The following is a 26,254-nucleotide window of genomic DNA, read 5'->3' on the forward strand; positions in this document are numbered from 1 at the left end:
TCATCCACATCTTGAGAAAACTCCTTCATTCGCTTCCTCCTGTCCGCTGCTGCTCTGGCATAAAACCTCGAGCCACTGCTAGATTTACCCAGAACGGGAACTGAACGCTTTCGCTCTGGCGTAACAGAACGCCCGGAAGACATCGAGTCTACTTTTTGTGCTGATTCAATGAGATCCCCGCTCATGATAACTGAATGAACCCTGCGTCTGAAGGCAGGCCTTGCACCGAAGCTGGAATCTTGGATGTCAAGTGCACTGAAACTTCGTGTCTCATCCAGACGTGCTTGATTCTGCAAGGATAAACGTCAACATCCGTTTTATCGCAATCAGAACGATTGAGTTGGACTTACCGCATCAGCAACCGAAAAGCTTGCCGACTCAAATATTCCCATATTTTCCTCGCCAATCACAAACGAGGAATTTCCTTCCCGTCTTACTTTGAATGCTCCATTGAAAACGCTCGCTTCTGCAAGTCTTTCGAGGAAAGTTTCTTCATCAGGAGTCTCCGCAATTCCTGAGCTGGAGCTTGTTCGCATGGTTGAGTGATTTGACGGAATTCTCCGAAGAGCTTCCAACTCATCTTGACGAGAGCTTCCCCCAGAGCTATCCCTCGTCAGAGCATCTGAACCATCCAGTTTCTTAGATGTTAAGCTCGAACTCCTCACGATTGACTCTGTTTGTCCCACTAAAGACCCTACCCCCTCGGGATCGCGTCTTATCTTGAAAGCTTTACCCCACTCAATCTCATTCTCCTGGACAAATTCCCTCAAGAACTGTTCCTCTGTTTGATTGGTTAATTGTTTCTTCAACGCCTTCAGCTTCTGAATGGCTTCTTTGGTCTCGGATGCTCGCTTCGCTGCCTTGGCTTTCTGTCGAAGCCTGTTTCTTCTGACATAGTACACAAAAATTGCCAGAACTAGCACAAAGATGGAGCCTGCCAACAGGGAAACAACATGAGAGAGTAAGGTTCCCATTATCGCGCGTATGGTTTGTTTGCTCCCTTGCTCATCCAGCCTAGTCCGTGCATGCCCGGCATGGAAACGAGACGGGTAGGTTGGGTAGGGTGGGGGTGGAGGCTGTTTCCGAGTGGTTCGTGGGGGTAGGGTCAAGAAGAGATACTCTGGTGTAGGTGGGTAGTGTTGTAATTGTTAGAAAGTGGAACAGGGACTGGTACATTCCACGTAAGATTTACGGTGATACAGGGGGGTGGCTTCATAGTACCTAATGTTTTGAGAGGGTAGGGGTGCATTCCAAGTGAGGAAGGGGGTGGCGAACAGGTTCCGCGGAGGTGGTGGGCAAGGTGAGGTTGTGGGACGACAAATGACGATGTGGGCTACCACCCCAATTTGAATACTGGAAAAGGTAGGTACTCGATGTTGACCAGGGGTCCACGATTAATGGTTGCAATTATTTTGAAGCACTCACTCAGGGGTGGGTGTCCCTTTCTGAAGAAATTTGCAGGGGTACCCTGGGCCGTGGGTAGTTTACAAGGGGTCCTTTTGGTATACTTTTAAATGAATATATATAAAAAAAAAACCAATTACCCACCCTGTGCCTTACACGGGCGGACACCAACGAGCATGAAACGAGTACCCCTTCCACAACATTCCAGTACCCACCTGTTTACCGGGCATATCCATTCTTCTGATTTGCTGACGAGGTTTTTCGGGTAGGATATGCGATGACATGGTGGGGTGATAATGCTTTGATTTAGGGGGGTACTATCTATAGGCAGCAACGGCAACGGTGGGGTGGGGTAGGGAAAACAGTGGGTGGAACCATGTTGGGGGCAGGGGTGCTGTACCGTATCTGCGCGGTGCGGCCCAGAGTAGCCATTGAAATCGAAGGGAATTGACAAATTGCTCTGAAATTTCGAAATTAATCCAATGCCTTAAAATAGTTTCAATGACTTTTTAAAAATTGTCGATGAGAGGTATAGCGGTACCACATCGGCTTCCCGTTGTAAATTTGGTACGATCCCGTGAGACGCGGAAAGACCTAAAAACCACAAATTGTCAGACAGATGCAGGACACCAGCATGAGGTGTGTCCTGCAGGGATGACAATGACAATAATGACAATGTGGTGATAATGATTTGACGATGAGGGGGAGGGGGAGCACGAGCTGGAGCGCATGCAGGAGGACGAGGACGAGGACGAGGACGAGGACGAGGACGAGGACGAGGACGAGGACGAGGACCGTACGGAGAGGAAGGGTGCCTTTGGGGATTGTGGAAAAGAAGAGGAAGATGTAAGGGGACCGATAGAATCAGTAAGTGGAATCTGTAAGCGATTGGATACTTGCGGTCAACCTGAAGACCTCCTATTGGAGTTCTGTCAGCCAACTGATTACTTGGAAGAAGAGCGCAAGTTGCTTGTCAACAGCTTCAGAGTTCAAGAGGGTTTAAGAAACAGAGCCACGATATCGCCGTCTAACCCCTGAGAAGATCTGATCTTTGCTGAAAAGAGAGGGGTTGATTTCTTCGTACATGAGGAAATGCTCGCACCAGCAAATATCTTCTGCCAACAGACAGGTGTCTCAAACAGTATAAGCAGATAACAACACGTATTCCTGTCTCTGCGTACTCCCTTGCTGCCTGCCGAGGCCCCGACAGCCCGGCCGTTCGTTCATGCGAGTTTGAACGATCCTTGAGGACATCTGTTCACAAACGTTTGTTTGCCCGATCAGGGAGTTGCCGAACGATAACTTATCAAGTGCGCGGGCGACCAGACGAATCGTCATCGCCAAGTATCTCTGCATAAAGCTAGACATCGACTCCTTGAGTCCGTGCTTCATGTCCCGAAGAGGTGGCATCGGCGTGATCGGAAAGTCCGGTGACAACCATTCTCACGCTTCCAATAGCATCCGTTCAGAACCGCCAACATCTCGGGATGCTGTGCGAGCTCATCCTGGCAACACTCCGACAATCTCTTTGTACTACGGTAGCTGCAGAATCACGTCCTCAGCGGTCTCCGAGTCCTGCGGTCACAAGTTCCACACTGATCTCTGATCAAACTTGCCAGTGCAGTGCGCTTCGTAACAGCCTTGGAATAGAACCGTCTACGTCTTGGCTCCTTCCAACTCAGTGCCTCTTCCTCCAACTGCCTCTGCCCTGAGTCGCACTGCGGCAGACCGAGCTCCGAGGCTCCCGGAGTCCTGCTGACTCCGACGCTCCTCAGTCTTCTTCCTTGTGGCCCTGTCACCGGGTGCTCGCGTAGGCTCATCGTGCCATCACAGCAACGTGATGGTCGGCAGTGCCCCGCCGCCGGTCACCCGTTGACCGTGTCAGCCTGCCCGGCCCGGCCGCCCGGCGGGCCGCGGCGCCAGTCACTTCGGAGTGGCCGGCCCGGCCGGGCAGCGGCCGGCGGAGGCCCCCGGGCCCGGCATCGGGCACCACCCGGCACCGCCGCCCGGCCCGCCGGGTGGCCGGGCACGTAATGCGATGATTCCAATCGAATCAAAACGCTTTGGATCCAGGTCTCATGTCGGGGGCTCTCCAGGTGCGTGAGCTGTGGGGGGTGAAGGAGACCGTGAGAGGAAGGAACAAGCTTGCCGACTTGCGATGGTCGGGGATGTTCCTTGCGCCTTTGTCCTCAACATGCAGATGATGTGGAGCTCCATCCTTGCTCACAAACACCTCCGATGGGAAAGTGCTGATTCTCGTTTCCTGTTCCTCTGATGAAAGAAGTCAACTTGATTCTTCCGATTGCGAAACCAATGTTTGTGATTCTGCATACTGTTTATAAGATTTTGAGTTCTGCATTTTGTCTGACATTGCTGATGCCGCTCTTGCAGTATCGCGCTATCCTCATTGTGGTTATCTGTGGATTGTGTGAAGCGTTTCTCTCGGTACGACTTTTTCGCCACGTGTTTTAGACCTCACGTACGTTGTCTACGCGATCGGCTTCTTTCATAGCCCTGCGCCTTCAAGAACACACATGAAATCGCTCGGTTACGCTCGTCGGAAACGCATCTGACATTGAGAAGTGTGTTGTACATCCGGTTTCCGCATGTGACCTCATTGTTGTTAAAGCTTGTCGGTATCGTGTGTCGACGATCACCAAGATGCAGAAGGAAAAGGATGAAGACATGTGAGAACTCTGAGATCTCCAGATGAACATTGACCATGCGCGCTTCATCGGTAGGGATAGAAAGGAAATGATCCTCAAGCAGCTTGCGGCCTCCGATCGGCCGAGTGTAAGTTTGCTATGTCATCATCTTTTTTAAATGGTGATTCAGGGCAAGACAGTCGAAGCTCCCAAAGACTCTGCTCCACCAGGAGCGATTCCAGGTGACTTGGCGCGATATGCTCAGTACTTGAAGTGACTGAGACAGTCAGACTACATGTACTTCTTCTTCCCTATCCTCGGGGCCTTCACCGCCTTTGCTGTGCAGTACTTCAGCAAGAGTCAGCTCCCCTTCGGATAGTCAGAGGGGAACAGTCAGGAGTACATTCTCAACCAACTCTCTCTAATGAAGTCTTCAAGAACACTCTTCAACACCAACTCCTCGGAATTTGATCAATCTACCAAGACCAAGGCCCGGTTTCCACGGCGTTCCAGATCCTTCAGTCGTCGTCCTCTGAGTCAGGCTCAGCGTCGTTGTCTATCGCTCGCTCGTGCTTACACAGGATGCAGCCTGGCGCGTCTATCCTTCTCCTGCAGCAGGACCAGATTGAATTCCAACTGGCGTCCAGCTGCTTTAGGCCAGGGTGCTGTCGGCAGGAGGTGTCTCTGTTTGTTTCCTCTGTGAACGTCTTGCCGCATCTCTTGCAGACAAGTTGCAACTCTGTGCCAACAGCCATGATCTCATGCGCGAACTCATCCTCATCCTCGTCCTCGCCACCCGGGCTTCCCTTGGATAACCATGCCAACTGGTCGCTCGTTGCCTCGTCTGCCCTCTGACCATGCTGGACATCGTCTTGTTCCTCTTTCAGGAAATCTTTCCAGCGAGGGTTTCCATGTAGCGCCTGCCTGATCATCTGCAGCTCGTTCGTGCGATCCAGAGCCCCATACTCAACTTCATCATCAGCGCACGACTGCAAGAGCGCAAACAGGCGATCTGTGAGCTCCTGACTGTCGTTGATGACCTTGTCAATCTGCTTCTCCTCCTCCTCGTCGCCTCTTGAAGAATCTCGGTCTGATGGCAGGGCTCTGAGCAAGTATTCAAACCTTTCTCCTCCCATATCGAGAAATTCGAGCAAGTTGTCAAGAGGCTTCAATTTTGACATCTCTTGTTCGAGATGTAAGATTCTCGCTCTCATCTCTTCTACTTGCTTGTTGAACTTTAAGTTTTCGATGGTCAAAACCTGTAGGAAGAATATTCAGCATGCACGGGAACTACGAGCACCCATCATCCAATTCCCTATCTCTGTCTTCGACATCAACTCTGACAACGTTATGTGAATTATCTTCATCTATGGTATCCTCCTCATCATGCTTTCTCCATCATCGCATCGTCAAGGCTATGTTGTTCACTCCTCCTAAACCTTCCACTCCGCCTCCTGCACCAAAATGAAGAGCAAATCACCTTTATGGTCCCAACAAGCTGCTTGTTCCGAGATACAAGTTTCTCCTCGTGCTCGAATCGGCGCTTGAAGTATGAGAATCTCTTTGTTCTAAGGTCGTCGCCGCTGCCATGGTCTCTCAATGTTGCAGACCTCATTTTGTCGCTGTCTTTCAGCCCATCAAAGTTCAACGACGCGAACTTAGCGAAGTAGCTGGAGCGAAAAGAGCTATGGGCAGAGCTTGGAGGAGGAAACACCTCTTTCCCACTCATAGTCTGGCACTCTGACTCCACCTAGATCACTCGCTCTGTCTCGCTCCCTCCCTCCCTTGGTTGCTCTCTGTGCTGCCACCCACCGTAAGAAAAAAACATCATTGTGTCAAACTGACATCAAAGTTGCCAATCAATGTTTTTTTATTTTTTTCTTCTGATTGATTGTTTTCCTCCTTGTTTGCTCCGGTTTGCATTTTCCATTTTCAGTCAATAAACTTTCTTGATTGTGAGTTTTTCTCTCTCTCCTTTCAATCAAGTCCGATTGACTCGCCTAGGTTGACTCTCTCCATGTAAGAAGAGCTACTGACTGAGTCGCTTCTTGACGAGGATGTCAGATACTCGGTGTCCGTCAAGGCTTTGCGGTCAGACTCAGCGAGGACTCTGCCGCAGTGCTGGAAGGCCGGGCTCTTTATCGCCATTTACTTACATCTTGATTCATTGTCTTATCAACAAACTACTACACATACAACAAACAAACAATCTGATCATCTCATGACATTGGGTACCTTCACATACATGTACAACCTCTTCAAGCGTTCGATCGTCGACTTCGCGCTTGCATCTGCGAGCCGTCAAGGAATTATCAGCATCGCTGTCATGTCAAAGCACCTGAAGCTTCTCCTTGGTCACCCTGGCGTCGTAAAGCTGAGCAGGCGATGGTCCGCGATGGTTGATGGTGGGTAGTCCCCATCCGCTCTCGCGCTTATCAGAGAAGAGCATGGGAGGACAGCTGGGAGAGCGATGGGAGTCAACAGCCTCCTGCTCGCCGTCTGGTCGCCCGTGCATGGCTTGAAGATGCTTGAGCTTCGCCTGCAGGTCGAGCCTCTCCTGGCATTCTCGCTGGACGATGTTTCTGAGAGCAGCGATCTCGTCCTCCTTGAGCTTGAGCTTTGAGCTGATGCTGTGAAGAGAGTCTTCCATGCTCATGACGAGGGACGACAGCTCTGTGTTCCTCCTGCTCTGATCGTGCGATCGCTCTTCCTCCAGCTCCTCGATCTTCTTCTGCAGCTCTTCTACCTGATTCAACAGCTCACGCTCTCTCTCTTGCGCCTCCTGCATGTTGCGGTTGAAACTGACTCGCTGCTCGCGGGCTTCTGAGGTCAACTCCTCGATCTTTAGCAGGAAAGCCTTCTCGTGATGCGCGCTGTCTTCTCGAATCTTCTGCGCCTGAGACTCTAATTCGAACCTGACAAGGCGTGAGAAGGAGGAGAGGAGACAAAGGGAAGGCTCTCACCTCAACCGTTCTCCGTCCTTCAGCCGCTGCTCATACATCTCCCTCTCCATGGTGGTCAGCTTGTCTCGCCATTGCTTGTCCGACGCCAATCTCGCTGCCTTCTCAGCCTAGCACGGAGTGAGGGGAATGAACATGCCTTGATGCATATTCACCTGACTCTTTGCCTTTGCAATCTGTTTCTGGTAGAAGTTTTCGAGCTCGCTGATTCGAGCCTTGTGCACCTCCCGCTGTTGATGCGAACACGTTAGGCAGTCGGAGCTCCCGGACAGACGACCTGCTGCTTCACTTCCTCTTCCAGCTCCTCCACGCGTTTGTTCAGCACGGTCTGCGAATGCACTCAGCCAAAAACTTCCAGCAGTTGGCAGAAGATACCAGAGCGGCTTTGTCGGCTTTTAAGGCATCTGCAGCCCTCTTTCTGTTTTGATTCTCCATGGTCTTCCGCTCGTGGGTTTCCTGATCTCAGGTGTGAGTGAGGAGTCAAAGAAAAACAACCTGTAACCTCTTGTGCATTCTTGAGGTCTTGTTCCAGCACCTTGATCGCAGATCTCAACTCCTCCTGCAGTGATGGAAAAAGTCAAAGTCAACCATGTGATCAGATCATGCCGACCTTCTCTTTCGCAGCTTGAGAATCAGCAGCACGCATCTCCTGAGCACTCTTGTCTATTTGTGACTGCAACTGCTCAATCTTCCTCTGCTGCTCCTCAATCTCCCGCCTCAGTTTCGCCGTCTCTCGCTCCGCGTTGGTTTTGGTGGTTTTGATCTCGTTCTCTAAACTTCCTCTCCTCGTCGCAAGGAAGGCGTTTGCCTTCTCCAGCTCATTCATCGCTTTGTTCACTTCAATCAGTCTCGATTTGTTATTCTGTAACTCATTGCTTGATGTTGACTCCGATTGTTGCAGCATTGCAATGATGCTGTCTTTGTCCCGGTCGCTTCGTATGACGCATCGTATCTGATCCTCAAGCTCTAACTTGTCGTCAACCCCCCAGTCTTTCATGACATCTCTCAACCTTTGAAGAGCTTCGGCATGATGCATGCTCTCTGCAACAAGCTTGCTGTTCTCCTGCTCTTTCTTAGCCATCCGTGAGCCAAGTGATGCGAGCTCGGACCTCAAGTCGTTCAGCTGGTCTACAGATTCTGATAATTGTTCGCCCTGAAGCTTCGAAATCTGTTCAACACACGAAGAGATGGACGAGAAGCAGTCAAAGAACAGCTTTCTTGCATCCTTCAAACTGCTCGCAACCCCCTGCCGGAGGTAATGATGGTCTGCAGCAAGCTTGGTGATGGAAGCATGGAGCTTAGGAACGAAACGTTTGTGTCGAAGATTCTCGACCACCAACTTTTCGTTTTGTATCTGAAGACTTTCTTTTTCTCTTGATACCTTCACGATGTCGTCCATCCCGTGCGCCATCAATGCTCCCTAAGGCCTGTCTCACTTGAAGAAAAACTCTTGTAGACTCAGTCGCGCCATCGTCTATGATGCCTTGAGATCATCGTACTGCCTTACCTCTGATCGAGATCAAACGGAATGTTCCGTCACTCTCCCTCTTCCTCCCCTCCTCCCTCCAGCGCCCCCTCGCTCGTCGCTCCGGAGGTAGCCTGCATTTTCGGCAGTTAAACCTTTCACCCAGGTACGAGCCCGCCTCATGGACCGTCCTTTTGTCTCAACAAAGTACCCGTACTTGGCTGAGACAGGAAGCTGATGGTAGTGGGGGTACAGGTTTGAACGGTCTGAGGGGCGAAAAATGAAGTCGCCAGGAGAAGGCAAGATGTTGGAGGTGTTGGAGGAGCACGACATGGACGAAGAGGACCTGAAGCTGCTTCGAAGCAAGGGAGTGAAGAAAGTTGCAGACTTTCATAGAATCTCTGACGTCAAGAGCCTTCAGCTGCCTCCTGTGACGGAGGTGAAGTTGAAAGAGCTGCTCGCGAGTTTGAATGAGGTAGTATGCAGCCAGTAGAGTTGAAGCGCGGGATGACTGGATTGTTTCGTCAGGGATCAAAGAAGGAAAATGTGCTCTCGAGGGTGAGGAGATCATGGGGTGCCCTCATGTCTTTCCTGCCCCTGTATACTTCAGAGGACATGACGAAAGGAGCGAGTGGTGAGAGCGAAGACGCGAAGAAACAAGAAGACGCGGAGAAACAAGAGGATCAGGTGAAGATGATGTGGATCTTACTTGATGCTTATGAAGTCTGCTCTCCACAGCCAATACCGAGCAAGAGGAAAAGGTTTGCTGGAGTTGCAAAACAACTTGCATGATCTCATTTACGGTATTTTTTGCAAGGGGGGACAAAGGAGGGCAGCCAGAACGAAATGAGGAGCAGGAAGGCGTCAGAGCTAAGAGATCGAGCAACAGGAGGAGCGCAGGAACAACAGGAGGGAAGGCGGTAAGCTTTTCTTGCAACGAATGCACAAGGGATATGACTGTGGGGATTACAGCAACGTGGGACTGCAAGAGCCTCTCGCACGAAGACTAGTGCAAAGACTTCCTTGTCAGGAAGAAGAAAGGTGGAGGTTGCAGTCAAGGAAGAAGCTGTCTTCGAGATGTCACTACGACCAAAACGGTAGCAGCCGAAAGATGTGTAGGCAAGATGTGACCATGTCAAACAGATTCAAGAAAGGGTTCTACTCTTTCAAAGACATCGAAAACAAGGCGTGGAAGAAAGGGAGAGGTAACACCAATGAGTGACTTTGCTATCTTGTGATCTCAAGTGCCTTAGGGACTCGCGATGATCCTGTCTTGCTCGATTGAAATGCTCGTTACAACTGAACTCCCACCACACGCTGGCGATCCCTCGCATCCGCAGACTTGTCGCTTTCTGCCCTCCTTTCCGTCTGGTGCACCTTCATGGGCCTCTTGCCGAGGCTTCTGCTCGCTCTGCAAACTCCACCACAAGTCGCTCCTCCTCCTCCCGAACCTGTTGGTTGAACTTTAGGAGGGCAGGGAGTTACGGAAACAAAGGCAGGAGGAAGGGATCGGTGTGAGAGAGAAAGGAGGACGCGGGTAGATGCTAGGAGACAGTAGAAAGAATGGGAGAGGTAGGACGGAATGGATTGAAGAGGGGCAAGGAGAAGGAGGTTGAGGATGAAGAAGAGCAGGGAAGCAGGAGAGGAATGACGAGTGTACCTGCTCCCAAGTGACTAGGGCGACCTCCTTGCTGTTGGCTCGCTAGAAGCAGGTGAGAGGAGGGAGGAGAGGAAAAGGGAACAAACCAGCTCGTCCCTGAGGTATTCATCGATCTCGATGAGACGGTTCAGCTGCTCCACCTGAATGTTGTTCACCTTCCTTCTTCCTCCTCTTTCCTCCTCTCCCCTCCTCCTTTCACTCCCGCATACTGCCCTCCCTTCCTGCTCTTGCTTGCCTCTTCCTCGCACGACCCCTTCCTCTTCTTTTCCCTCTCTTCCACTCTCCCTCATCACTTCTCCCTCCTCTTTCATCTTCCTCCTCCCTCACTCCGCCATCCCCTCCTCACCGATCGGTGTGATGGCTCGCAACACCTCAGACCCCAGCAGCCCATCCCGACCGCAACGTCAGCGTCGATCTCGCCCGCGTGAGCTCCCTGAAGGTCAAGAACGTGAGCGAGTGGAGTCACAGACACTGCAGGTAGACTGATCTGATGGCAAGACGGGGGAAGGAAAAGGATCAGAGCTCGAGCGCAAGCAAGAGAAGGAGTAGGATGAGAGGAGGACGAGGATGAGAAGCGAAGGAGGAGGAGGAGGAGGAGATGTTCCAGGCGCATCACCTTTCTACTCGTGAGAACAACTCGCTGGGCTCGAGGTCTGCAAGCAACCGAAATATATTAGAGAAGGAATAGATCAGGAGAGGAGCAGCTGAAACAGAAAGAGGAGGAGCTTGATCTGAAGCACAACGAAGTAGAAGGCAGAGGGTGGGGGGAGAAGAGGGGACGGGAAAAGAGGAGGAGAGAGGGGAAGAAGAGGCAACAGACTTCAGCAGCGTGAAGATTGTTCCATAATCCAAGAGGTCTGTCAAAGTTCCGAGCTGCCGACGGAGCAGTCAACATCGAGGTAAAGAGGAAGGAACATGAGTCTTGCTCTCTCTCGTCCTTCTGACCCCTGTTCTGCTCCCTCTCGCTCGCGCTCTCGCTCGTGCTCTCACGTGCGTCCTCCGGCTGTACTTGCCTCCTATCATACCACCTCCTCTACTCGACCATTTCTTCTCACTCCACCTGCTCCAACCTCCTCCTCACGCGCACCTTCTCCGGAGACATCACGGCTCCCATCGCCCAGCCCTCCGCCACGCCCGACCGGAAGAGATCCGGATCATCTTGAAAGAGCTCCTCCCCCAGCAACATGACCTGCAGCCTTTACTCATCTTCTCCCTCTACTCCTCCGCCTGCCCCTACATCCCTCCCTGTCAACCAGCATCCCCTCTGTTTCTGCTCATTCCTTCTGAAGCTAACTCCTCAACTGTCTTCTCCTGCCTGTTCTCTTCCCTTATCTTCCCCAGCAAACATCTCACCTGTCTTGAGGACAGGTTTTCCACCACCTGGAAGTATCTCAGCGCACAACATCATACTCCTATCCTCGTACCTCTCTAACTTTCCTCCAGGTCTCGTAGTCTGATGACGCGCAGGCGTCTTCGATGCAGTCTACAAACGGATACTTGCTGAGCAGCTGCCCATGTTTTCGTCAGTTTCCTCCTTCCTTGCTCTAGTCCCACCTGCTCTATCCACGGGGCCCAATTGTCTGCCTCCACCGCCTCCTCTTCCGGCTTGTACGTGTACGTCCCGTTCTGAGGAGATGCCCGTCACTGTTAGCCCCTCGCTCCTCTCCTCACCTCTCCAGTGTTCGCCACGAAGTAGTTGTTTGCTCCGAGGTTCACCGCCACACCCACGTCCCCTCCCAGCTCGACACCAGCTTGAGAGGAGCACTCTTGCAGCAGCTGCATTACCTGCCCACCAGTCAAACTCTCCCCACACATCCCCCAGCTGACCTCTTCCAAAGAAGCAGCAGAAGTGCGGTAGAATCCTGCGTCGTCCGGCTTGAACGCAGCAGCCTCTCCCTCCTGCAGGTCGTACACAGGTTCAGATCTGCTCTGCTCTGCTCTGCTCTGCTCTGCTCTGCTCTGCCCCAGAATCCTCAGCCCCTTCTGCTTCAAAATTGCCCTCTCATGATACTTTCGCTTCTCAGGCCTCACCTGCACTGACTTGGACAGTATGACACTCCCAAGAGCCTTATACACTGCAATCATCTTGGTAATGTTTTCTCTGCCAACACAGTCATCCACTTGTACTCAGTATACGATCGCGGTCGGCGCAAGGAGGAGGAGCAGACAGCAGGTACAGACCTCATCGGTCTATCATGTTTCCCGATGAGCCAGAACGAGTTGAACGGCAACTGCCAGAGTCCCTTAGGAAGAGGCCACGAGCCAACGGTCATCACCTTGCTTTCCTTGAAACTTGACCGTCCAGCGATCGCTGGGAAGAACGGGACAGGCAGCTTGACTGCTCGCAGAATCAGCCACCTCTTCTCGCAGGATCCACATGCTCACTCGTGATCTCTGGCTTCTTCCCATCCTCTGCATCCTCATTGCTCTGCTCTCCTTCTCTCCCCTCTTCCCCCTCCTCTCCCTTGCCCTCCTTTTCATCCTGGTTCTTTTCCTCAAGAAGAAACCCTCCTCCCAGGGCCTTGGCTCCTTCTTGTTCCAGTTTCTGCAATCACGATGAATGAAACAGCATGCAGGTTCATTATTGAGCACCTTCACGGAGTTTGCTATGATCTCAAACAACTGTTTGTCCAAGAGATAAGACGATGATTTGGCAATGGAGAAGGATAGGAAAGACTTCGGCGCTTGACCGATCTGCCAAACAATGTTCATTTCCTTGACGCCTTTTACACCGTCTCAGTCACATGTGAGATCTGATTGTCGCACTCTCTCGTGTTGCAGATATTGCACCCTGATAGCCCTTGAGAGATCTCCTGATTCAGAGAGGATGAGCCAATTCTTCGGTTTGAGGAGGCCCTATCACCTGGTTGATGCGATCCACGATCTTGCTACATTGTTCTTCAGGTGATGTCGCCTCGTCCTCCTGTAGCAAGCAGCTCACTCTCAGGTCGCGTTCGACGGTTCTCACATTTTGATTTTCCTCGCCTTCCTTGCTCTTCACAAATGTCATCTCTCCTACAACAGTCGCGATCTTTCTTGTTTCATTGTTGTAAAAAATCTTCAAGGTTACAATGAAAATCGAAAGCCGTGTCAGCCACTGTCTCCCTCCACTCGCTTCTTGTCACCTCAATGGTCAGCTTAATCGCCTGCTGAAGCTGCTGGTCCATCACCCTCGACGCTCTCAGCGACAGAATTTCTCCATTTCTCTTGGACAATCTGGAGAAGAAGCAAGCAAGTGACGCAGCAGGATCCTTCGACCTCGCAGCCACTGCCTGGAGCATCACAAGCAGTAAACGTGCATCATCATCGAGGTACAGCCATGCCCACCTGGTTCACTGCAGTGGCAAGCAGAGAGTCGATCGAATGTTCTTTCAAGTACCTTTGAACCCAGAAGGGATTGGGAAGAGGCATCAGCTTCGCTCTCCCTTGACGGGATTCTGTAGTTGCCGGGGTCAGTATCCCGACTCTCTTCGCAGAACTATCCAGTTGTCTTCTCTCAAAGAGATCCCTTGCTGTTCCCATATACCTCTCTTCGCCATGAAGTTTCTTAGCGTGTTCTATTGCAGCTGTCCTTCTCACAGCATCTACATCTTACACTGTCAATCTCATCCATCTCGCACTCATTCCTCTGTCTATCATCCTTCATCGCTCAACTGTTTCTCCCTGCCTCCGTTGTGCTCTCCTCCCCTGTCCTGAGACCACCATTGGAGCCAGTCAAGAAATGTTGGCGATCATGGGACTGCATGGCTAGTGATCGTAGTGATCGGTGCTCCAACGGCTTGTGGGCAAGGAGGGGATGAGGGATCTGCCTTGGGTTGATTCAAGGCCCACTGGCACCCACCGAGTCGGCGGGTGACCGCGGCGCCGAACCGTAGGCTTCGCCGGGGAACCGGTAGCGGGCCGTAGCGGCCCGGGAGTCCGAAGCGACCATACTCAGATACCGTACACGACTTCTTTACTCAAAGTTAAGTTAAACACGGCTCGAAGCAGGGAAACCGTACCTTGAAGGACTGCCATGATCAGCCACAACTTGAAGAGGGAAACGGTCCGTCCCGCCGGCCGCGCACTACCGTACGGTACCGTTTCCCTCTTTGTGGCTGATCAGTCCTTCAAGGTACGGTTTCCCTGCTTCGAGTCGTGTTTAACTTAACTTTGAGTAAAGAAGTCGTGTACGGTATCTGAGTATGGTCGCTTGCGTGACGGTGGTTGGAGTAGCGGTTTTCGCTGCCTCCTTCGTTTCCTAGTATTTTATTGAGGCGGGTTTGTAGGCTTTATCTCAGTCGGCTCGTCCTTCTTTGCTCCCGGTCCGGTTTCAAGCTTTCAAGGCTTCAAGTTTTCAGTCCGACAATAAAAGGCTGGCAACTTTTACACTGTCGCACATGATCAGCACAGGCCGGCCCTGGCCCCGCGAAGTAGAGTTGTTCCGGTGCCGCAGTGCCACCGTCACCGTGGCAACCTCGGAGTGAGGCTTGACCGTCGGACTCATCGGGTGCCCGGCAAGGCCCGGCGGTGAGCCTTAGACGGTCAGGCCCTGAGTCGCCGCGGCCCGTCCGACGGTCCGACCGTACCGGTCGGAACTTCGGAAGTCACCGTAGTGACCCGGGCCCGGGCCGGGTGGCAATCATTGATGGCATGGAATCAAGGCAGCAGTATCATAAGTTTCAATAGAGTTAATAAGCAAGCATCACGATTAAAAAAGGTAAACTACCGCAAATCCGACGCTGTAAATTACATTATGGCATGCCCACTGGCATACAGCAATCTAACAACAAACTTCGTCAAAGTTTGATACATCGTCCTGAAAGATGTCCTCGACATCCTTCGCACTCGCAGCAAGGAAGTCATTCCTTGCCCACAACGAAGAGCTCAAAGATCCGCTCCTAGAAAGAGCAGTAGGAAAGTTTGCCAGATCCATAGAGCTTGCGTCGCATGTCTCCTGCAGCGCTTCTAAGTACACTGAGTTGTCGTTCGCGCTGGCGTCTGGAATCAGCAAAGAGAATCCTGACATATCTTCTGTAGCTAAGCGATCCTGCGCTATTTGCACTTCTGGCTTCTCCTCGTTGACGGCTTGTGATGAGCCAGGTTCAGGCTTGACTTCGGCCTGCGCGTTGGAGGGGGTCTGCTCTTCGCTGTTGGTTATCTCGATTGACGAAAGGGGTGACTGTGCATCAGATTGTTCCTCCTGCTTGGCTTGGACATCCTTGCCATGAACACAAAGCCTTCGCTCTCTGTGGCGACGCTGAGCCTCTCGGTTCTGCCTCCTTCGCTTCTCCTTCCTCCACTCCTCAAGCGTCATCGTCTCTGGTCGAATGTCAAGAAAATCGTATCGGGTATAGTCCTCAATGTAGCAGCTGCTCCTCTTCCTGTCCATGCACTTGGAGAAGGCATCTGCGTTGCAGTCTGCTTTGCCACGCCCTGGAATCCAAGAGGACGAAGGCGCAGAGCGAGAATCCGGACCAAGCTTCTTGGACGCGTTGTTAGGATCGCTCATCAGCTCAGTGACCCTATGCTTCAATGCATTGTTTTCCGACCTGAGACGCTCGATCTCGCCTTCAGCCACGGCGATACGCTGCAACAAGGCCTCGTTGTGCGACACAACCGCGGTCAGGTTCGATTCTAGCCGCTGCACGTACGACCGTGCTTGATCCCTTGACTTCTTGGCAGCGAGACGGTTCTTGATGGTACGAACACGGTTCTTGATTTCTTTAGCTGAATCATCTTCAGGGGTTTCTGCCTCATCGCCCTTTTTCTGATTTTTCAACAGCATGCTGAGCTCCTGCTCCAACAACTCGTGTGGTTGGCAAGGCTTCCTCATTCCTACGGAGTTCTGATGTAAGAGAGCCAGCTTGGCTTTTTTCTTGTTTCAGTGGATGTTTTTTCTCGAAAGTGATCAAACACTTCTATGGATTCTGTCAAGGGGAGTCCCTCGGTACTTGCTCGCTGCGAATCTCTTTTCGAACTGTCGCGCCAACCGATCAATGTCAAGGTCCACTCAAGATCTACAAACCAAGAGTCTATCGCCAGTGCTTGCAATACTAACTATCTCCTGAAGCTGTTGCAGGTCAGTCTGTCCCTGTATCTTGTGTTTCTGCTGGACACACTTTGTTCGTGTGGGTCGCGATGGTCCTCTGCCTACTGCCCTCGGTCGTCGCGTTTTTATACCGGATGCCCCATGTGGCTCTAAATCGAAGCGCCCTATCACCCCACCCTATGGCAAATCGTCCATGTTGAATCTTACACCCACCACCCGGGTCTTCCCCCTGCCACCTGTATTCTCCTGACCGGGTTTCCGTAATTGAAGTCCAGTAGATGGTGGGGTAGTGAGTTCGTCAAAAAGCACTTTGGGCTTTAATTTAAGGCCACCCCCAACACTTCCGTCCGCCATGGCGCTCGTCAGGTTACTTGGTCACGGTACCCCACGCAGTCCAATCCAAGAGTTGGCTCGAATCTCACAATTCTAAAATAAGAAAATACGCCATTCTGCGATAGAATTACAACTCAACATTTCAGTTGGCGAGTAGTGACTGATTTTGAGGGTACTAACTAGGCTGATCGATGACCTTTGAACACGCCAATGCATTGAAGCCGGAGGATCGGCGCTGATGAGGTCATGCTCTCATACTATTTTCACTCAACTTTCCTTCTTCTCTTAGTCAGCGCGATGACTCTACGTGACCCTCTTACTCCTACCCCATGACTATTCCGTGAAAAGTAGTCTTTTGGCATCCCGTCGATGATTCGATCACCCCCCACCTCCCTTCCATCGACCGGTCATTGACCTGTGCCTTAGGAGATGTTCTCCTCCTCCCCCAATCTCAAAGGGCGAAAAGAAGTCTTTTGATTCTCACACTTGCCCTATCTTGTATCCCCTGTTGCCGTCGTGCGGGTCTACATGTCTACTATGAGGCCCCAACGATCTCTTGATTCTGATCATATGACAAAGTCGGACCCCTGTCACCCTGTCTCCACTGCAAGCCCCCGGCGGTCATGGGCCGCCCGTACCGTAAAGTCACGTCCCTCGCCCATCTACCCCTACCTACCTTAGCGAAAATAAGACTACATACCCTCCACCCCATCCGAGACCAGAATACGTATGAGTGACGGCATCGTCAAAGGATGACCCCAGCCCCCTACTTGATACGTCACAATGCAAGTTTTTGAAGAAGCCTGGCTTGCCGTGGCAGACACCTCCGGTAACCCCCACCCCTTTGCACTAAAGGCAACAACCGTCGGACCCCACCCCTTTCTCACACCTCCAGAACCGTTGTGAATGCAATCTTATACCCGTGAAATTACAACCACCCCCATCAGCGATTGGTTCACCCCTACCAGCCTATCTGTCGCACCCTCCGTTACAGAGTCATGTGGTGTCATCACCCTGCCACGAATGATCACGACGATCTCACGCTGACAACCTTGTGTGGTAAAACTGGGAGAAGGAAAAAAGAAATAAAAAGAACAAAAAAAGAATGAAAATGAGTTGGTACATGACGATGAAATGCAGTCATCGCCTGCCTATTCTATTCTTACTTGGCTACTTTTACTGTCTGTTTCCTTTTGTACTTGTGCCAACTTTCAAATCTCATCGTATCTGGACGTGCGCAGGTGACAGCAGCACGAGAGGATATGGAGGAGGAAGGGTAGAGCAAGGATGGGGCAGGGTGGGAGGGGGTCTTGAAGGAGCAACACGAAGAGGCCTCTTTGTCAGATCGACCGTCGTATACATGGCGATGACTGCCATGATGCTCCCGTGAGCTTGGGGGCAGTCATAACGTGTTGCTGAGTAAACCTGCTTTAGATCCCCCCATACCTGCAGTCCAACCCCGCACTCATGCAGGAAGAGGTGTCTTAAGAGACCTGCCGTGCTGGATGGAGCCTTGAGGGCGCAGATGACAGCTATTCAATCTTTTGTCCAACCTGTTTGATGCTGTACGAAAAGGACATTGGTCAGTGGAATGCGAGCAAGCATCGCATATCTACCAGTTGTTCCCTTCTTCTTGCAACAGGCTGGCTTGCACGCCATCCTTATCCTCGCATCCTTTCAACTCGAATCCTTCAAGTGATATTCGTTCACCTGCAGTTCGAGATTTCCCTCTCGATGTGTTGTTGTCGCCGATGATGTCGCTCGTGGTTGCCTCCGATGCCGTCTGTCCTCGCCATCTCACATGAGTCTTTGATTCTCTTACCCGCTGCACTCTAGTAAGCTTGTCTTATATGGGAAAGGAAAGCATCGTTTTCAACTTCTTTGTTACGTTTTGGTCGCTCATCGATTCGTTCAGGCTTGTCTCCTACGACTATTCTTTTATTGTGGTCAGACTCTTCGTCCTGATCATCTTGTCATGCTATCAAGTTGAAACTGTTTTCCCATCTCGTCATTTTCAAGCATGTGTACCCTGTCCGTGTCACGATCGTTGCACGTCTGGCAGTCTTCTCAAAGGTGCTGTACTGCACTTGTTCTCATTGGCAAGACGCGAATCTCTATCATCACGATACTTCCTGTGGATCAGATACTTCCAAGGCTCGTGTCATTTCGCAAAGTGTGTGGCTGGATTGCAGCATGAGTTGTCAGTCGCCCAACTCATGATTGGATTGTTAAGCAAGCAGGCGGGCGGGCGGGCGGGCGGGCGGGCGGGCGGGCGGGCAGGAAGGGAGGCAGACAGTGTCAATCCCTTCATTCCTGTTTTACTTTTCATTTCATCTCTTGCTCTCTCAGTGTATACCTACACCGCCTCCTCAGTTTTGGGCCTCCTTTGACTTGCATCAATGAGTCAAACAACTTGACTCATGCTGTGAGAAACTCCGGGCTGCTCTTGCGTCAGTAGCTTGGCAGCTCGTCTTTGTGCCTGCTGTTTGACTTGTTTGTCTCTGCCATGATCGCCCAGTCATCTCGCTTTGTTTGTCTCTGCCATGATGGCCCAGTCATCTCCCTTGACGTTTTTGTTGTTACACTCGTTCGTGCTCGAGGGGTTGTTTTTCGAACGTGAACTCATTCTATGGATTGATTTGATATTATGTGAGGTTTACAAGGTTGAAGTGACAAAAGTAAGGAGGGATAGTTTTAGATGACCAACAAAATACGGTATGAGAAAGATTTCATGACTCTGGAATAGATGGATTGATGAAATAGACGATTGTTGAGAGGATAGACTGATCGAATTGTTGATTGATCGATGGACTTGACTTGTTGAGGTGTGTGATAAGGAAAGATTGGGTTGATGAATCCATCTATCATGTTTCTAATTGTATTTCTTTGCAATTGCCATGGCAGGTTCCTCCTTATTGTATCCTCTTTGTTGTTAACCCTTCCCTACCTCTTCTGTCTTGGTTTTCATTTCCCGTGTTTTGATTCATACAAGACCTTTCATGTCCGCTCATCCTCCTTTTCTGATCCCTGCACTTCTTTGTTCTCAGTTGTCCTGGTTGTCTGCTCTTTACCCTTCAATCTTTATTCTTGGTTCTTTGTCCTGTCCTTCATGCTTCCTTTCCTCTCTTGCTTTGTTTTTCCCTCTTGTTTCTCTTTCCCTCCTTGTCTTTTGCGTTCCGTATTCTCCGTCTTGTTTCCCTTCTTTCTACTTTCACCATTATTTTATTGATCTATCGTATTTTTCCTTCTTCCTTTCTTCAATCCTCTTATGTTCAACTTTCTCATTCCCTTGCTCTTTTTATCCCTTTCTTCATACTTTCTTCTCCCGTTCTTCTCGCTTCCATCTGCCATGCACCTGCTTTTTGTTTTTCCTCTACTTCCTTTTCTTTCTCACTTTCAATCTTTTCTCCGTTCTTCCTTCTAATTTTCTCTTTCAATCTGTATTATTGTGTTTTGTTATGACGTCAATGCCTGGAAGTCCCTGTTCGCTTCTATCATACACTTGTTCTAATATTTGACCTTTACCAGCTAGCAGATCTTCGCCAGATTGCTTTGTTCTTAACACTACTAGATTTACGGTCTTTCTGTCTTTCGCTTTGCTTGAGCATATCAAATCTATTGGTTATTCCATTGGTGTTGGAGTTCCAATTCAACAGCTTGTAAGCGCTTGTTGCTCTCTCAAATTTCACACATTCATCATCATTCTGTTTTTTTTTCCATACATAGTAAGTTGTGAGCTCTAAAATGAGAGAACGAAGCAAAGGTCGTCTGTGAAGCGTCTTTCCACAGGTTTGTAATAATTGTCAAAAATTTTGGGAAAAGAAGTAATTTGTTGATCAAATTGTGTATCAAGTCGTGTATGAAAGACGAATGAAGACTGTACTGCAAGACGGCATACTCAGTCCTGTTATCGTCTTCTCACTGAGATGTTTGCTGCTCATGGTCACACTGTCACGCCTGGGACTTCCTCCCCCTCGAACATCTGTTTCTGGATTTCCCCAGGGTCTCAAATTAAACTTGGATTTGCCACACTGACAAACTCCAAAGTTTGCAGCATTTAATCACAGAAAAGAATTAGATACCTGTTGTCCGCATGTGAGAAGAGCTTGAAGTAGAAAATACAGTGTGATGTAATCGGTTATCTTTGCAATTTTTTTTTAGAATTTTACGTTGTTTATTTTCAATAAAGAATGACAGAAGCCGCTACAATATGTTCTAGAGCAAACACACACACAAACAGATAGCAAGCACGACAATGAAATAAGCATTCGCTCTTTTGAAGAGCAAATCTATTATCCTCGCAGATATTGCGAAGATGACGGGGGCGACAACTTTAAGGTTTCTTTATTGATTAAGGGGGTATGTTGTTCGCGATAGTAGGGAGGCATCCGTATCAATCATCAAAACTGCCTACGGCATGCCACATTTCTTCAACCTCTTTGCTCAGGTTCCCAGAAGACGACTGGCGGGAGAGCGCCAGGTTGCCGGTTGAAGAAGATCGAGACAGCGAAGCCGGGAAGGTGTTGATGTCGAAGATAGGGTGAGAAGCAGCCGTGTGCTGATGATCTGGTGCCAAGATCCCAAAGTCATGACCGATGATTCGATCATCGACAGTGTCATGAGGCCTGAGGCTGACCCCGCCAACGCCACCAGCCTGAGTCCACTCCGCAAGCTCCATCTCAGGCTTCAAAGTATTCATTGCAAGCCACTGAGCAGTCTGCAGGCCTCCATCGAACTGAAACTTTGGTTGCATGTCCCTGCTCTGCTGGCATAGCTGCCTTTCCCTGTGCCTGCGCTGGGCTTCGCGATTCTGCCTCCTCCTCTTCTCTTTCCGCCATTCTTCAGAGCCGAGGTCTGCATCAGGACATTCGATGTCGTCCTTATTCTTGTTGGTATCGAACATAGATAGACCAAAACGTTCCTTGATCTCTTTAGAGACGAGAGAGAGATCTCCTTTCCCCGTACCGTGTTCATCCTGGCTGTCAATGTCACAAACTGGCGGTGCCGAAATGCTGCTGCCCATCCCAAACAAAGCCGCGAGGTGAATGGGCTGAGCCGACGAGTGAGTTGCGCTGACATCAGTTCCGCTTTTGAGCATATTCTTGGCGAGGTCAACCGTGCTTGCTTCATCTTGTGACCCGGGAACTTTGCGCTTGAGTACTGTGTTTTCAGATCGGAGGGATTCGTTTTCTGATTCGGCAATCGCAAGTCGCTGAGCAAGAGCTTCATTTTGAGCAGCCATCGAGGCGAGGCTGCCTTCAAGCTTCTGCACGTATGTTCTAGCTTGATCACGAGACTTCTTTGCTGCCAGTCGGTTTTTGATGGTTCGGACACGGTTCTTTATCTCCCGCGCCATGTCAAGCTCACAGCCTCTCATCATCGCTGCTGCACTTTCTTCCACTCGTTTCTGCGTCTGAAGCAAGATGCTGAGCTCTTGCTCCAGAACTGCATGCGGTTGGCAGGGTCTGCGCATTTTGGTATGTGAATATGCCGATGTTTGTGAATTACAGTAAGGAGTTCACAATCTTGTTGGCCGAAGAGCTTGTTGTTGATTGATGGGAGGAGAGAAGGAGAAATAGTAGCAGGATGGGAGGAGAAGAGGAGGAGTGAGGGGCAAGGTCTCTAGGTACGTTGAGACAGCGTGGGAGCAGGAAGCGGAAGGGGGCTTGAGGGGATGGAGCTATTAGTACTCCCCGCTATTTGTCTCCCCGACGAATAGGGTGGTGGACGGTGCATGTACTTGGTGGGTCGGGTAGTCGGATTCTCCAGGGTAGGGTGGTACTTTTTAGATTCGGAACTAGGGTCATGGTCTCCAGAGGGGTAGGGTGATGAATTGGATCTGTACCAGGCTACAGGGGTGAATGAAGAGCCTGGGGTTGGTAGGGGTGTTTTAGTGGGGGGTAGGTCAGGTTTAAAAATAATGAAGGGACGCAAAGACCCTAGAGGGCTTTAACGCCACATGGAGCAGGGGTGGGGTGAAGGTTGTGATACATGCTGTCTGCTATATGCTCATATGCTCTAGGAGAAGGCTACCCGGTCAAATATTATCATCTTTCTATACCAATGTAAGACCCCTGATAGCGGAAGGTTGGCCTTTGCAATCACTCACAAGGTTTAGGGTATTTCTCACGGGGGTCATACTTGAAAGGGGGTACTAGGATCCAGGGGTGGCATATCATACGTGTCAATCTGGCAGAAAACGAAGCAAAGCTGCAGATTTGGAGTAGGGGTGGGCAACCGATTTGGAGGGGGTGGGGTATTTTGATGAGGAGTAGGTAGGGGTAGTTCCGTCGAAATCAGACTAGTGGGGAGAGAGGCATGGGACAAGCCATCACTGCAATGTACCCCTTGTTATAAGGGTAAATCAGAGAATAAAGACTGGTAGGGTGGTCCGCATTATTCTCTTTTTTGAAAATATTTTTCGGACTTCTTTAGATCATGATTTGAGCGGCATGCTCAGATATCGAAGCGACGAGATACAGGAACGTTTGGCCTTCTGACTGACGCTCTTCGTCTCCTTGGATGGATATTCCATTTCATCATGGCGTTCATTTCAGTATATCACGTATGCACGACACGCCATCTCGGACTTTAGGAGCTCCGAGACTGCTGATGCAACGTATCACCAATGACTGGGTCACCAATTCATAACCCATCACCTCTCCACCACCCCTCAGTTTGAGCAAAACTACCCTCACTGGGTCGATTTTTAGTCAAAGATCCTATCCGCATGGCACTAAGTTTTACTTATCTCGCGCAATCATCCCCTGTAGTAAACGTCTGGCAGGGGGCAAAAGTTCTATTCGAGGATGGGAGGTGTCCCCAGTATGCCTCTGGTAGGACCTACTCTTAGGAACTCTGATAGGAACTAGCTGCGCCCATGGCGGGGAGGTGGGCCACATAATTAGCACCTGCGCCTTGAGCAAGGCGGCGACACGTTGAGCGGGTGACGTGAAGAGGTTCGCAACTCCGACGATTGCGGGCGCCCCCTTATACGTATCGCCAGCTGACGGCGACACCTTCCGCGGCTCCCCGAGTCCCCCACGGTCTCCGGGTAACGGCCCGTAATCCGACTCCGGGCCCGGCCGCCGGCGACTTTCAAGTTTCAGCCCGGCCGCCCGGCCCGCGGCCTCGGGCCGTGCGGCATCTCGGCTGAATCCGTTCGCCGCCGAGGTACTCGTGAACTCATGATTGGAAGCCTCCTACTAGGCTAGGCTCGTTCGCCGGCAGAGTTCAACTGCGACAGTGTCCCGGCTCAGGAGGGTCAAGCCTCGAGTCCGGCTCCTCGACCGTCTCTCCTTATTGTCCTCGTACGCCAAACGGCGAGTAGGTCAGGGTCGGTGGCAAGCAGCCGCTGCCCGTGCCCTCCGAACTTCGCTGGACTCTACGCCGGTTGTGACGGGCGTTAGCTTCATTTAGAGTCCCTGCTCACCGGTCACCGCCGGTCACCGGGACAAGCTACGACAGACAACTCAACTTGATAACGTAGGCTGATAGGCCAAGTCCTCTCATCGATATGAAGGGCGATGCTAGCAAGCAAAGAATGACCGATTCTCGAGCTATTCCAGGACACTGAAGAAGAACAAGGATTGCTACTGTGTTGCCTCAGTGACAAGGAAGCAGCTACGTCAAGAAATCCTGTGAGGTCCAAGGGGCAAGCATAAGATTGGTCTATTCCTTGAGAGTCAGGACTATAAAAGAAGCTACACATGGTATGACCCTTGATACAAGTCAATTTCCGGAAGTTCTACTCCTCTCACCCACTGGCACGTACGTAACACGGGTTGTTTCTCCGTTATCTGCTACTTCGAGTCGGAGTCCCTAGCATCCAGCCTCGGAGTACACCCTGGCTGCCAAAGTTGAACTTTTGATCAAAAATCAACGCTTTTGATCCAAACGTCTATTGCACAGTTAGTTTGTTGCCTCCATAGGATAATCTGCTAAGATTGTTTTGATCTTGGTTTCATTCCGTTCCTTGCTACACAATGACCCTGATGATCTTGTGTCCTGTTCATTCTGAAGAAGGAGCTATCTGTGCATGAAGAAAGAGGACGAGACTCTAGTCTTGGCTCTCGTCAATGTCAGATGGACTTCGGAATCTCAGAGGTCCAGTGTACTGCGTGCGTGGTGAAACAGACAGCCGTGAAATTCTGATCATGGCTGCTGGGTACGCTGTGCTCTTTTAGTTTCGTACTGGTTGTGTGAAGGAGGGTCAAAACCTCAGGGCATGGCTACAGCACACACGGACCGCTGGCTGTCGAGCGGAGAGACCCCGTGCTTGCGGGAGGGAGGGAGACGAGGAGGAGAAGCAACCTGACTGCAGGCAAGCGGACATTTACGTTTTAGGGGGAGGAAAAAAAGGGGTGGGTTAATCATGGACGGGTCATGAAAACTCATTTTGATGCAATACAATTAGGGTAGGGTGATAATCTTACAAACGTAGATAGGGGTAGGTGGGTTAGTTGTCAGGCATCAGATCTTTTACGTAAGGCCATGGCACGACGAATGCTGATAGTGGCAGGGTGCTTGTTGGCATGTGCCGACGCCTTCATCTCCCCTAGCCCGATGGCTCCAGCATGCAGACCACAGCAGCACGCATGCCGACTCAGGTCTCAGGTGCTCCTGCGCTCTCCTCTGTGACGAGACCCCTGACTTGCAGGCAGAGATCAGCCATCAGGATGGGTTTGTTCGATGGAGTAGCCAAGGCGTTTCAGAATGCGCTGGCCAATGAAGATCTTCCTCCTGCAGGACCAGACGGCCTGTCTCAAGATCCGTGGATGAAGGGAGTGAGGAAGGCGATTACTATTTACTTCGTTAAGGACGGCGAGGTGGTTGCCCAAGGGGATGCACTTCCAGGAGATCTTCTCAACACGATCGCTTCTAAGTGCTGCGCATGCGCTCTCATTGCGTTTGGGAATGATGTGCCTTGTGCAGGGCTGGCGTTTCGCTGCGAGACACCGTGATGATGAAGACTGATCAAGCTGATCTGCAAGTTCAATCCAAGACAGCAAGGATTCCTGCGCCAGGGAGGAGAAACATGATCTCGGACGAGGCGCTTCGTGATGGAGACGAGATGCTAGAGACAGTAAGCGTGTATGATGCAGCAGCTGCTGACTGACGCCCACTACAGGGACTTTCTGCTCCTGTTTGGACTAACTATGCATCCCGAGGGGAGGTACGGACAGTGAAGGAGAAGAAGGTTGAGTATTGGGTGTATCTAAGCTAAGATGGGTGAGACAAGCAGAGGAAAGTAACTAGGCTTTGATTAAATGATCTCACTTTTCTTAGATCGTCATGAGTAAACTGAACAGCTTCCAAGTTGCAGTGATCATGAGAGGCACAGCATTACTCCTCGGTAGGTGTTGGAAGACTTGGTTGTATTTTCCTGTCTTGCATCAGCACATCATGCAGGAAAGATCTCGACGTAGCGGTTCCCCATGAGCTGTCTATCCATGGATCGCATCGCACGCTGAGCTTCTGTTGAGGAGGTGAAGGTCACCCACGCCTCTCCTGAGGTTCTTCCGTCGGGTTTTAGGCCAAGCTGAGCAGAAAATTAGAACATAAGTGCGGAAGAACAGGTGGTGGTGAGCACAGTCACAACAAACAAGATACAACAAGTCAAGAGGGAGGAGAGCAAGGGAATGATTCTTCAACTACAAAGAAACGACAGCACAAGTCAAGACGCGCGAGACGGGAGTCCAAGTGAAGTCACGACCACCTGAATGAGCTCTGGAAGAAGTTGAAACCCGCGAAAGA

General features: G+C 50.8%; 9 protein-coding genes across 9 annotated transcripts; 3 read left to right on the plus strand and 6 right to left on the minus strand.

Annotated features, from left to right (window-relative positions):
- Positions 1–350: 350 nt before the first annotated feature.
- Positions 351–1,045, minus strand: GUITHDRAFT_149832 (hypothetical protein; the record flags this gene model as incomplete). Its single annotated transcript, XM_005841626.1, has 1 exon — positions 351–1,045. A coding segment is annotated over exon 1 (568 nt), but the record flags the coding sequence as incomplete, so codon positions are not given.
- A 1,007-nt stretch (positions 1,046–2,052) lies between these two features.
- Positions 2,053–2,584, plus strand: GUITHDRAFT_149833 (hypothetical protein). Its single transcript, XM_005841627.1, has one exon. The coding sequence runs from the start codon at positions 2,134–2,136 to the stop codon at positions 2,440–2,442; it is 309 nt and encodes a 102-aa protein (XP_005841684.1). The 5' UTR covers positions 2,053–2,133; the 3' UTR covers positions 2,443–2,584.
- Positions 2,585–3,780: 1,196 nt separating this feature from the next.
- Positions 3,781–4,428, plus strand: GUITHDRAFT_99362 (hypothetical protein; the record flags this gene model as incomplete). The annotated part of the gene is made up of 6 exons (XM_005841628.1): positions 3,781–3,832; positions 3,877–3,951; positions 4,034–4,091; positions 4,146–4,197; positions 4,240–4,291; positions 4,340–4,428. 6 exons carry the CDS (start codon positions 3,781–3,783, stop codon positions 4,426–4,428), a joined length of 378 nt encoding a protein of 125 aa, XP_005841685.1.
- A 139-nt stretch (positions 4,429–4,567) lies between these two features.
- GUITHDRAFT_131747 (hypothetical protein) lies at positions 4,568–5,664 on the minus strand (the record flags this gene model as incomplete). The annotated part of the gene is made up of 3 exons (XM_005841629.1): positions 4,568–5,308; positions 5,489–5,503; positions 5,530–5,664. 3 exons carry the CDS (start codon positions 5,662–5,664, stop codon positions 4,568–4,570), a joined length of 891 nt encoding a protein of 296 aa, XP_005841686.1.
- A 643-nt stretch (positions 5,665–6,307) lies between these two features.
- Positions 6,308–8,420, minus strand: GUITHDRAFT_99364 (hypothetical protein; the record flags this gene model as incomplete). Its single annotated transcript, XM_005841630.1, has 8 exons — positions 6,308–6,340; positions 6,388–6,964; positions 7,013–7,119; positions 7,165–7,239; positions 7,287–7,337; positions 7,385–7,465; positions 7,512–7,568; positions 7,620–8,420. 8 exons carry the CDS (start codon positions 8,418–8,420, stop codon positions 6,308–6,310), a joined length of 1,782 nt encoding a protein of 593 aa, XP_005841687.1.
- A 1,194-nt stretch (positions 8,421–9,614) lies between these two features.
- GUITHDRAFT_160502 (hypothetical protein) lies at positions 9,615–13,573 on the minus strand. Its single transcript, XM_005841631.1, has 20 exons — positions 13,462–13,573; positions 13,260–13,406; positions 13,103–13,192; positions 12,998–13,057; positions 12,879–12,947; positions 12,727–12,828; positions 12,520–12,679; positions 12,316–12,472; positions 11,962–12,235; positions 11,806–11,919; positions 11,689–11,760; positions 11,559–11,642; positions 11,488–11,514; positions 11,222–11,323; positions 10,955–11,007; positions 10,751–10,787; positions 10,481–10,567; positions 10,221–10,274; positions 10,135–10,176; positions 9,615–9,925 (listed from the first exon to the last, which is right to left on the minus strand). The coding sequence occupies exons 1-20, from the start codon at positions 13,543–13,545 to the stop codon at positions 9,854–9,856; spliced, it is 1,887 nt and encodes a 628-aa protein (XP_005841688.1). The 5' UTR covers positions 13,546–13,573; the 3' UTR covers positions 9,615–9,853.
- A 1,323-nt stretch (positions 13,574–14,896) lies between these two features.
- On the minus strand, positions 14,897–15,949 carry GUITHDRAFT_99367 (hypothetical protein; the record flags this gene model as incomplete). Its single annotated transcript, XM_005841632.1, has 1 exon — positions 14,897–15,949. The coding sequence occupies one exon, from the start codon at positions 15,947–15,949 to the stop codon at positions 14,897–14,899; it is 1,053 nt and encodes a 350-aa protein (XP_005841689.1).
- A 4,942-nt stretch (positions 15,950–20,891) lies between these two features.
- Positions 20,892–21,971, minus strand: GUITHDRAFT_131751 (hypothetical protein; the record flags this gene model as incomplete). The annotated part of the gene is made up of 1 exon (XM_005841633.1): positions 20,892–21,971. The coding sequence occupies one exon, from the start codon at positions 21,969–21,971 to the stop codon at positions 20,892–20,894; it is 1,080 nt and encodes a 359-aa protein (XP_005841690.1).
- A 3,005-nt stretch (positions 21,972–24,976) lies between these two features.
- On the plus strand, positions 24,977–25,784 carry GUITHDRAFT_149834 (hypothetical protein). Its single transcript, XM_005841634.1, has 4 exons — positions 24,977–25,114; positions 25,162–25,382; positions 25,433–25,583; positions 25,629–25,784. Exons 1-4 carry the CDS (start codon positions 24,992–24,994, stop codon positions 25,722–25,724), a joined length of 591 nt encoding a protein of 196 aa, XP_005841691.1. The 5' UTR covers positions 24,977–24,991; the 3' UTR covers positions 25,725–25,784.
- The last annotated feature ends 470 nt before the right edge of the window (positions 25,785–26,254 follow it).

The sequence above is a fragment of the Guillardia theta genome (assembly GCF_000315625.1).
Source record: "Guillardia theta CCMP2712 unplaced genomic scaffold GUITHscaffold_2, whole genome shotgun sequence".
NCBI classification, from domain to species: Eukaryota; class Cryptophyceae; order Pyrenomonadales; family Geminigeraceae; genus Guillardia; species Guillardia theta.